Source organism: Coenobita brevimanus, chromosome 47 (assembly GCF_032717465.1).
Source record: "Coenobita brevimanus isolate Jiangsu-jjx chromosome 47, ASM3271746v2, whole genome shotgun sequence".
Classification (NCBI taxonomy): domain Eukaryota; kingdom Metazoa; phylum Arthropoda; class Malacostraca; order Decapoda; family Coenobitidae; genus Coenobita; species Coenobita brevimanus.
In genome coordinates this window covers 15,077,297-15,089,632 of record NC_137000.1, presented here as the reverse complement: position 1 = coordinate 15,089,632, position 12,336 = coordinate 15,077,297, and the positions used below count along the sequence as shown (strand labels likewise).

The following is a 12,336-nucleotide window of genomic DNA, read 5'->3' as shown; positions in this document are numbered from 1 at the left end:
TATAACCAATGCCCATCTGTTATACTCATTTTTTACAATGTCTGTCATCAGTATTCATCGTCTATAACCATATCACTGTGATATGCAGCACAGTAATTTAAAGATATGAGGAATATCTATCTATCTATCTATTGCCAGATGCCTCAATCCTGTTCGGGGTGGCCACAAACAAATCGCCTCCACGTCGCCCTGTCCCCCGCCATTTCACTGCCCCGCTCCCAACTCACACCCCCCTCTCTCATATACCTCTCCACTCCATCCCTCCATCTCATCCTCGGCCTCCCCCTCCCTTTTCCCCCCTCCATCTCACTCACATACTGTACACTCTCTTCATCAGTCTTTCACCCTCCATCCTCTCCACATGGCCAAACCACCTCAGTGTATTCCTCCTAATGCTTCCTATCACATCCACATCCACACCACAACACTCCTTTATATTCTCATTTGTCAGCCTGTCTCTCCATGTGACTCTACAGGCTCCTCTTAAATAACTCATTTCCACTGCTCTCACTCTTGACTTGTGTCCTTCAAGCAACATCGAAGCTTCACTTCCTTACGTTAGAGTTGGTATCACAATACTGTCGTAGTAACTTTTTCACTTCCATGCTCACTTCCCTGCTTCTTATCACTGCTTTCAAGGAACCAGCAATCTTTCTTCAATGCTGTACCCTTTCAAGCACTTCACCCTCCAAACCTCCATCCTTACTCATCACACTACCCAAGTACTTAAACTTACTCACATTTTCCAATTCCTCACCATCCAACCTCACTGTACATTCACTGACTTCACCTCTCTCAAAGACCATAACTTTACTCTTCCCTACATTCACCTTTAGATTCCGTTTCTTACACACTCTCCCAAACTCATCCACCAAGCCCTGCAGCTCTCCTTCGTCTTCACTCAACAACACAGTATCATCTGCAAACAACAGTACAGGGAGTTTCCAAACACTACCCTCTCTCACCAGGGCCACTCCAACATCCACTACCCTACCTTGTACCTCTTTTATTACCCCATCCATGTACAGATTGAACAACCATGGAGACGTGACACATCCCTGTTTCAATCCAACCCTCAAAGAGAAAAATTCACTCAGTTTACCATCCACACGCACGGCAGCCTTAGCATCATCATACATACTCTTCACAGTATTCAACAACTTCCCATCTACTCCATATATTCTTAATACTTTCCACAATCCTTGTCTATCCACCCTGTCATGTGCTTTCTCCAAATCCATGAAAGCCGCATACAACTTCTTTCCCTTCTCTAGAAACTTTTCCACTAAAGATCTAAGAATGAATATCTGATCTACACAACCTCTTCCCTTCCTATAACCTCCCTCTTCTTTTCCAACTAATTCTTCTGTTCTTTCTCTAACTCTGTCAATAAGTATCCTACCATACACTTTTCCTATTATACTAAGAAGACAAATGCCCCTATGATTACTACACACTTCTTTTTCCCCTTTTCCTTTGTCTATCTATCTATCTATTGCCAGACGCCTCAACCCCGTTTGGGGTGGCCACAAACAAATCGCCTCCAAGTCGCCCTGTCCCCCGCCATTTCACTGCCCTACTCCCAACTCACACCCCCCTCTGTCATATACCTCTCCACCCCATCATATACCTCTCCACCCCATCCCTCCATCTCATCCTCGGCCTCCCCTTCCCTCTTCCCCCCTCCACCTCACTCACATACACTCTCTTCGTCATTCTTTCACCCTCCATCCTCTCCACATGGCCAAACCACCTCAGTGTGTTCCTCATAACGCTTCCTATCACATCCACATCCACACCACAACGCTCCTTTATATCCTCATTCGTCAGCCTGTCTCTCCACGTGACTCCACGGGCTCCTCTTAAATAACTCATTTCCACTGCTCTCACTCTTGACTTGTGTCCTTCCAACAATGTCCAAGCTTCACTTCCATATGTTAGAGTTGGTATCACAATACTGTCATGTAGTAACTTTTTCACTTCCATGCTCACTTCCCTGTTTCTTATCACTGGTTTCAAAGAACCAGCAACCTTTCTTCCCTGTTGTAGCCTTTCAAGCACTTCACCCTCCAAACCTCCATCCTTACTCATCACACTACCCAAGTACTTAAACGTACTCACATTTTCCAATTCCTCACCATCCAACCTCGCTGTACATTCACTAACTTTACCTCTCTCAAAGACCATCACTTTACTCTTCCCTACATTCACTTTTAGATTCCGTTTCTTACACACTCTCTCAAACTCATCCACCAAGCCTTGCAGCTCCCCTTCGTCTTCACTCAACAACACAGTATCATCTGCAAACAACAGTACAGGGAGTTTCCAAACATTATCCTCTCTCACCAGGGCCACTCCAACATCCACTACCATACCTTGTACCTCTTTTATTACCCCATCCATGTACAGATTGAACAATCATGGAGACATGACACATCCCTGTTTCAAACCAACTTTCAAAGAGAAAAATTCACTTAGTTCACCATCCACACGCACTGCAGCCTTTGCACCATCGTACATAGTCTTCACGGCATTCAACAACTTCCCATCTACTCCATATATTCTTAACACTTTCCACAATCCTTGTCTATCCACCCTGTCATATGCTTTCTCCAAATCCATGAAAGCCGCATACAACTTTTCCTTTGTACAAGGGAATAATTATACCTGACTTCCAATCCTTCGGGACTCTACCTTCCTCCAAGGCCAATCTGCACATCTTCCACATCCATTCTACTACTATCTCCCCCATACTTCAGGATTTCACCACACACTCCATCAATTCCTGGGGCTTTCCCCAATTTAACTTTCTTCATTGCTTCCACAACTTCTATCCTACTGATTTCTTCCTGTCTTCTCACCTCCCTCCTCCTCCCAGCCATTCCCCAGCCACTTATACTCACATTACTTCCATCCTCTATGTTCAACAATTCCTTAAAGTGTTCGCTCCATCTGGTCACTTTTTCTCCCTTCTCCACTAGTAATCTGCCATTTTTATCTTTCACTCCCCTGCTAACTTCACTTTCACCCTCTCTTACTCTTTTCACCTCTTTCCAGAACATTTTCTTACAGTCCCTCCACTTTACACTCAAGTTTTTTCCAAATTCCTCATCCACTCTCTTCTTACTCTCTCATACTAATCTTTTCACCTCTCTCTTTCTTTCTACATATAACTCTCTCTTCCACCTCTCAACTTCTTCCATGCTCCTATTTCTCATCCATTCATTGTATGCTTTCTTCTTTTGTGCCACAGCCTGTCTCACCTCTTCATTCCACCACGCTGTTCCTTGCACACCCCTCCGTCTTCTCTTCATCCCACACACCACATCACATGCTGCATATATTTCTTCTGTAAATATCCTGCACACACCTTCCACGTCCCCCATCTGCTCCAATTCATATTTGCCCAAACGTTCCTCCACTTCTCTCTTATACTCTGCCTTTTTCTCATCCTCTTGTAACCTTTCCACTCTCCTTACAAATATCCTTCTTCCTGTCCTTCCCTTCTTCTGTTTCTCTATCCTAATTGGACCTTGATTCTTGCCACTGCCAAGTAGTGGTCAGAAAGTCCACTCCCTCAACCTCTATAAGCTCTTGCATCCGTTACACATTTTCGCATCCTTTCATCCACACACACATAATCAATCATTGCCTTCCTTTCATTCAGTTCACCACCCACCCTTCTCATCACTCGCCATGTATACCTGTGGATCATTTTGTGCCTGAAGAGGGTATTGGCTATCACCAACCCCCTCCCAGCACAAATGTCCACTAACTCACTGCCATTCTCATCTATCTCAGCAGGCACACTCCACTCACCAACTATTCCATCCACCTTCACATTCCCTACTTTACCATTCATATCACCGATCAAAAACACTCTCTCATTCCTTCCAAACTTTTCCATGCACACTTCCACATTTGTCCAGAACTCTTCTCTCACTCTGCTTGCATGATTTTGCATTGGCGCACACACACACACACACACACACACACACACACACACACAATCGCCCACATTTGTATTCCAACTTTCAGTCTTACCCAGACAATCCTTGACCCAACTGATCCATACTCTCTTATGCTCTTCTTCCATCTTTTACTCACAACTATACATACTCCTTCTTTTGCCCTCTCATTCTCACCTACTCTTGCACATATACCCAATCCATACTCCCATTCTCTCACACTCTCACCTCTCCATTTCGTTTCAGTTATTCCGCATGCATCAACTTTAGCACCCTCAAGGACCTGGACAATCTCTCTTTCTTTCACCTCATCATTCGTTCCCCTTACATTCCAAGTTCCGATTACCATGTCCTTTGTCCGGTCCATGGTCGTCATCTTTTGGTCAGTCCTTGTCCGAGGCTTATTGTTTGTCTTTTTAGTTAGTTGTTTTCCGGGGAGGGGCACTAACCCTCCGCCAACCCTTTTAGTCGCCTTTTACAACAAGCAGGGATACTGGGGGAGTATTCTTGAAAAATCCCCATACCCCCAGGGGGTAGGAATATACTGACAAAAAATTACATTGAGGGAGGAGTACCAGCCCTTCCCCCACTATGCTGTGAGAGATAGACACATACCACCTGCTGAGCTGATCAGCACTGCCACAGCACTGACAAGGCTACTGGTTTTGTTTGCATCACTGCTTATAAGATGAAGCATTGTATGAGACATCCTAATTTTGGAGGAGCATTTGTAAGCAATTAAATTATTTAAATTTCTAACCAGTGCCCACAAAAATCTTAGCTTGATATAACCACATTCACACAAATGCACACTCACCTCTCAATATTGCCATTCAGTACTGTTCATCAGCCTATTGTTTCATTATTTCTGAATTACATAACTAAAATGCTGGAATGAAAATCTGTACCACAGTCATAAATATAAACACTACAGATTACCTTTCTCCACCCATCTGCCTCTTTACTAAGTTTGAACCACATGGGTTGTAAATACATATTCCCCTATCAGTATCTGTGTTCAGTACTATTCATCAGTCTGCTGCATAGAAATGAAAAATCTGTAACACAATCATACATATGTACATTAAAAATTGCTTCTGTCCACTCCTTTCTTTTGTTGAGCTTGACCCATCTAGATTTGTCCTCAGTTTACTTGATTGCTTGTAAAGTATCAGCATGATTCATGTAAAGAGATTATAAAATCACACACAAAAATAAAATAAGAATAAAATAAATAAATAAATAAATAAATGAATAAAGATCTGTACAAAGTTACAACCACTTGTTTGTTCTTAAAATCCTGGCTTGCATTGAGGACTTTCAGCCATATTCACTAGCAGAGAATAGATAGGAGCACTGGCAGTATGTTAACAGAGATGTGGCTGTCCTTGAATTTTTTTTAAACCTAAATCTTCAATACAACTTTTTTTCATGATTTATGAACAGTTTTATTTAAATTAATTTTTTGTTTAAATTATATATTCAACCTTTGATTGGCAGTTAACAGGATACAGTAAATACCTGCAAATGTGGCTGATGAATAGAGCCATAGCTGCCTCCACGCTAAGTTCATAGAAGGTGCATGGGGACCTTTCAGTGTGCTTTTTTAGGGGGAAAATGCATCTTATATGCTGAAAAATATGGTAGTGATGTTAGTGATTCTAGAGGATTAGTATGTTACATCACCTCGTATGAGCCAAGGTACTCCACCCTATGCATAAAACTTTAAGTGGAATTCTACAGCTGGAATCAGGTTTTGAATATCAGGGATGATGATTGCCTTTTGTTCATATTGCTGTTGTTTGACAGCAGTAACCTTAACACCAAAGCTAAAGCCACACAGGTGATGTTTTAGTTCTTAAGAGCAATCATTCACAAATGAAACAATGACCACAATTCCTTGTTCTCCACCCCAATCATTTAGGGTGTGTATGAGATGTTTGATGGGTTTGTGGTGCTACATGGGACTGACACCTTGGCCTACACTGCCTCTGCCCTTTCATTCATGTTGGAGAACCTTGGCAAGCCTGTCGTCATCACTGGCTCACAGGTGGGTGTGGTAGGGATGACCTTTGGCTGTGGAGTGTGGCTAAGTTAGTTTGTGCTGGGCTGAATGTATGAGTGGAGGTGGGTAGATGTGTATAGTTGTGGAGGTATGTGTGTGTGTATAGTTGTGGAGGTATGTGTGTGTGTGGGAGGGTGTGTGTGGGTGTGAGTATGTGTGTAGATGTATGTGTGTCGGGGAGGGGGGGGGATGTGTGTGTAAAGGCATACCCCGGTTTAACGATGCAGTTGTTTAAGCAAAAACCCATTTCTAGGCGGGGTATGGTATCTCAGGGTAGATTTAACATTTAAAGTATGGGGATGCAATTTTCAGCCTTAGGTTCCCCGCCCCCCAACAAAGTCCTAAACCCACCCAAATGAGTCCAAAAACAAGTTTCTAACTAACCTAAACCCCCAGATAACTTTAAAACTAAGCCTAAAAGCAGTTTATAACTTATCTAAGCCCAAAAGTAAAATCTGAAAGTCATCAAAAATAAGTCTGAAAAATATCAAACTTAGTAAGTTGTATCCCAAAATGACAATGTTTACCCCACGTATGACTAAAACACATTAATCTGAGTCAAAAAACGGTTAATAGATCAACCTAAACACAAAATTTGTCTAAAATATCATCAAAATTGCTTTAAGGAAAACAAAACCCATCATTATATTGGGGTTTGGCCATCATTCAGCGGGGTAGGGTGGTATTTATACCCCCATCGCTGTGCTGGGGTATGCATCTTGGGGTCTGCCTGTATTTGGATGTGGATGTGGGTGTGGGTGTGGTTATGGATGATTGTATGAGTGTGGCTGTAGGTGCGGAAATGGATTTAGGTGTGTGGATGTGGATTTGAGTGTGGATGTGTGTGGGTATGGGTGTGGTTGAGCATTGGGTGGATACAGGTGGGTGTGGGAGGGTGTGGGTGACTGTGAAAGTAGGTAGGTGTGGGTGGGTGTATTTACTTATTTGTATTTACCTATTTGTAGTATACAGAAAATGAGCTAAACTCATGTTGTCCTGTCTCCATATCTACATTTATTTTTAGTCTTGTTTTAACCCCTAACCACCAGCTGACGTGTATAGCAGTCACGATTGTGGGCGCGGAGCAACGCCGGTTAATATGCAAGCATCTTCCCCTCTCCCTTTGAACTTTAATTTATCCTTACTCATCGATGGGACCACCTGGAGACGTGGGGATACTTTCATTTGAAAGAGAAGAGTTGGTGAATCTTATGTATCTTTAAATTTTTCTCTAGCTGTTATACAGTGCTCGTCAGAAGTATCGAGCGCCTATGGCTGGGTGCGCAATACTTATGGGCAAAAAAGAACCACCCGTTTTTGGTAGTAAATATTGAGCCAGAAGTTTGCAGCGCGAGCATGACATCACGGTACCCTGAGGCCTTCCTACGCGCTGGTTGGTTCCTGCCTTAGTTGCTTACGGGCTGCCTGAGAGAGAGGAACTCTGCTGTGTCTCTTTTCTTTTTGCGCCATTTTTTACTGAGTGTCCCACAGTGTTTTGGCTTTCGCCACTTTATTATGGCACCTACCCGTGAACTGTCGAGTGAAATCATATCCCAGATCATTGCTCTAAAGGAGGCAGGCCACCAAACGAAGGAAATTAGTGAATTGGTTGGTGTGGCTCGATTGACAGTGTGTAGGTGGTGTGCGAGTTTTTGAGTGGAAAACAGTGGTGATGTTCCCACAAAGAAACCGCAGTCTGGTAGGCCTAGGAAAACTTCCCTGAGGTCTGTTAATGTTTTAAAACATGCAGTGGGGTCTAATCCTCGTGTGAGTGCAAGGAAAATAAAGGAGAGCAACCCAGAAGTGTTTGGTGAGGTTTCTGTGCGCACAGTGTCTCGAAGGGTCCATGAACTTGGTTACACAATTCACAGGCCTGTGAGAAAGCCTCTTCTCACTCGTTACCAGCGACTTCGTAGGCTTGCCTTTGCTAACAAATACCTTAACTGGGGTGAGGAGCAATGGTTGTCAGTGTTGTGGTCTGATGAGGCAACGTTTAGTGTTACCTGTAACAGAGGAGCACGTGTGTACCAGCGCAAAGGTAGTGACCCACTTGACCCACGTTACGTTGAAAGCACAGTTAAACATCCTGATTCACTCATGGTATGGGGTTGTTTTTCTGGTAAAGGTTTGGGGAAGCTTGTTGTGCTTCCCAAGAACTGCAGAGTGAATCAGGATGTTTATCTGGAGCTTCTGTGTGATCATTTACCAGAGTCCTTCGAGCTAACAGGTGCACGAGTGTTTCAGCAGGATGGTGCACCTGCTCATAAGGCCAAATCGGCCACCAGTCGGTTTTGTGACTGCGATGTATCATTCATGAAAGACTGGCCAGGAAATAGCCCAGACCTCAACCCGATAGAAAACCTCTGGTACCTTGTAAAGAAGAATCTCCAATGGAAGGACGTGAGCTCTCTGCCTAAGCTGGAAGCCGCCATTCGTGACTCCTGGGACAAAATACCCCTCCAGCACCTCAGGAACCTCGCCCTTTCACTTCCAAGATGTCTCAAGTCCATGAAGAAGCGTAAAGGATACCCTACGAAGCACTAAAGGTAAATAAAATGCATTATTTATATGTTTTTTCAATGTTGAAAGGTTTGTTTCATAGGATGGACGCAGGACGCTCGATACTTCTGACGGGCACTGTACTTTGATAGATATTAAGGTTTTAAGTAGGGGTATTTTTTTCCGTCATGGATATCTCCTGTAGGGAGGAGTGTGCAACATCGGAAAACCCCCGGCATGTAGGGGTTAAACTCATGAATGTTCTTTGCCTGCACCACGTCTTCGTCTAAGTCATTCCAAATACTTATGCTTCTATTCGGGAAACTGAACCTCATAACCCCTAGGTGCCGGTCCATGTCACATGATGTGTTGGTACAGGCCTACAGTCCACGTCATATGACGTTTTAATTTTTCGCGGGCATGTTTGAACTTCATAGTGTGCCATATGGACTCAGGGTACTGTCCCGGCATGGCTGGTGCTCCTAATCATGCCGGCTGGTGGGGGGAAGGGGGCAGGGGTGTGGGTGGAGGGGGTGGGAGGGCCGCCCAGCAGGGAGGAGGGCTGTGGTGGAGGGTGGTGGGAGGCCGGAGTAGGGAGAGTGTGGCCTTGGAACCAGCTGATACTGGTTCGGGGTAGGGGTAGGGGTCGGGAGGGGTAGGGTGGGGTGGGGTAGTGGGGAGGGCTACTAGGAGGTCATGAGGGGTGTGGGGGAGAGTGTATGGGTGCTTGAAAACACTTGTACTGACCATACCCAGCCTTTAGGGAGTATCACATTGTCAAGAAATACTAAAAACAGTGAAATAATGTGTAAATACTATAGTGTGTAAATAACTGTGATTACCTAAACAGACATAAGTTTGGTAGAAAATAAATATCATGGAAAACATAAAATAAGCCAATCTTTATTGGTTACTTTCTTGTTTTTTTTTGCTATTTTAGTTGTAGTATTGTGTTCATACGGCACTGTGAATTAGTGAGAGAAACAAAGACACATTCAAAACTTATTCTGGCGCAAGATATCATCCCTCCTCCCCCCACCAACCACAACCATCACACCACCACGACCTTGAACACGCTCAGCCCAGCCACCACACACTTGCACCCTCACACCACACCACCACCTCCAAATCGCCAACAGAGAGTAGGTTATGTATTTTTTGTCATTTGTGATTGATTTGTAATGAAAAAAAATTTATTTTGGGGAAAATCGATTATCCTAAAAAAACCCGGTTTTGGGACGTGCATAGGTCTACCCATGCCCGGCGCCTAGAGGTTAAGATCATTAACCCCTACACCGCGAGCTTGTTTACCAATGACTTGCGTGTGCCGCGGGGTTATTTGGGCTCCGACAGACTCTCAAAAAATATTTGCCAAAAATCAGTTATTAGTCCTAGAATAATAAAATTACATATGCTTATGGCACATACCTTCAGCTTTCTCCTGGAATGATTGTTGAGCCTTCGTCGGCTACCGTAAGACTTGTGGAGACCTCTGAAGTAGGGTAATGAAGTCTCCACTTTACACTTCCCGACAACCCGTAATATGATTACCACAGCCAGATACAAACACTATAAACACTATTCTACAATTTTCAAGTAGTTTGGGATCCATACTCAAAAAAAAAACACTGTGAAAGCAATGGAAATTACGAGTGCGTCTGATCGTCGCACAGGCACTAGTTCGCTCTTGGTAGTCTGTCATTTATTATTCATAAAACCCCTCACACTTTATATTTCTATTACTATATAACACTTATATATATCTACAGTCTTTATCCATAAGTTTCCTTCAGTGGTATTAGTTTATTGTCACTGTAGGGATTCAATTTCTTTCAGTAAAATACGTAGCATTCACTTTCTCGTCCTGTATACTGGCATTGAGAGTGAATGTCACTTTCATCTTCACTCTCATAACTCATAGCATTCAGACATGCTAGAGTGAAACTTTCATTTTCATTACTCCTAGGGTATATACTCGTATTCTTATAATACTACTCATTTACATTTCTATTTACGTTCTCTATTTTCTTTACGTTATTTACATTTCTATTTTATTTACACTGCGTTGTGCACTGTCACTTGAAATAACTTATAAAACTATTTTCCATTGTTCACGTATATTTACATTCATTACTTTCACTTGCTGTTTACACATTATTTACACATTATTTACAATTCCACTTGCACTGTTTTACTCAATAGAAAGATCGTAGTCACTCTTTTATCAATTGTCAGCCCTTTACCTCTTTCCACACGAGGTTTAGTAGGGGTAAAGGTCACAGGGCCATTTGCATGGGGGTGAAAAAAGGCCTTAAAGTCAGCAAGAAGAAACATACGTACTCTCGCTTCGGAAGGTGAGAGTAAACTGATAACGGAGCGAGGGCCAGCTGGAGGCCTGCTAGGGGTTATTCAGAGTTACCAATATTACTTCTTGAAACAGCTAAGTCTAGCACTGATATGATTGGCAGGAAATCTAGACAATACATTATAAATTTGGTAGTTCCAGGTGAATGTAAATATCACTTAGGCTTCTCCCTTCCCTCCTTACATGTATATTTATTACGAAAATAGATTAGAGGCCTACTTAGGAGATATATATTCAGAGCTACCAATGTTATATCTTGAAACAGCTTTGTCTAGCACTGATATGATTGGCAGGAAATCTAGACAATACATTATAAATTAGGTAGTTCCAGGTGAATGTAAATATCACTTAGGCTTCTCCCTTCCCTCCTTACATGTATATTTATTACGAAAATAGATTATACGGCATATTTCAAAGGGAAAAAAACAGCGAAAATTAGCGAACGAGTGCACGTGAGGTGTTGTCAGGTGATAATTAGCCAATTCCAGGTGTATGGCACTCTCACTTACCTTATTTCTTTCTTGTATATATTATTTGGTATAAGAATAGGACATAGGGCATATTTCAATGGATGAAATCAGTGAAAAATTCCAGGGAAAATTTACTTAGCGTAGCACGGCCGGGCAGGCGAGAGGATAGGGTAATGGAGGGGGGGGTAGGGAGGGGAGTCAAGAACTGGGAGAAATGGCTAAATTGTCAACAATGGATGGGAGTACAGATGAGATTAGGAGTGCTGACTAGTGTTGGACATTGGCAGTACTGATAGATGATACAAGCCCCCACTTGGAAGCCCCGGTGAATTCAAAATAACACAGAATCACAAAAGCGACGCCCCGTGGTATGATCCCTTGCTCCCGAGCGTCACGAAAGTGACGCCCCGCGGTTAAGGGGTTAAGACATCTACTTTTCCTCAACTTGAAGTCATGATCTCTTGTTCTTCCATCATCCAACACAAAAAGATCCTCTCTATCCACCTTTCCAGTTCTCTTGCATTTCTAAATATCATGATCAAGTCACATCTTTCCCTTCTGTCACATAGTGTTGGTAACTTCAGTTTTTCCAATCTCTCCTTGTAGGTGAGTTCCCTTAAGCATGGTATCATCCTCGTAGACATCTGTTGAACCCTCTCTAGTTTATCAATATGCTTCTTAAGTGGAAGTGACCATACCACAGCCACATACTCCAATCTTGGTCTTATCATGGTCACTATCAACTCCCTCAGCATTTCCTCGTCCATATAGTTAAAAGCCACTCTCTTGTTGGTCAGTAATCCATAAGTTTCTCCAATGATTTTGTTTATATGCTTTTCTGGTGACAAGTTATCCTGAATAATCACTCCGAAGTCTTTCTCATCTTTTACTAATTATCTCATTGCCCATTTATATGTCCAGTGCAGTCTTTTTTCACTCACCCCCATTTCTAATACATAACACTTCTTG

The 12,336-nt window shown here is 42.9% G+C and overlaps 1 protein-coding gene across 1 annotated transcript in view; it reads left to right on the top strand.

Moving 5' to 3' along the window:
• Positions 1 to 12,336, top strand: part of LOC145399057 (L-asparaginase-like) — a 484,302-nt gene that overhangs the window by 117,354 nt on the left and 354,612 nt on the right. The window contains 1 exon segment of the mRNA XM_080271799.1: positions 5,893 to 6,018. Within this exon segment, the coding sequence (XP_080127925.1) occupies positions 5,893 to 6,018 (126 nt within the window).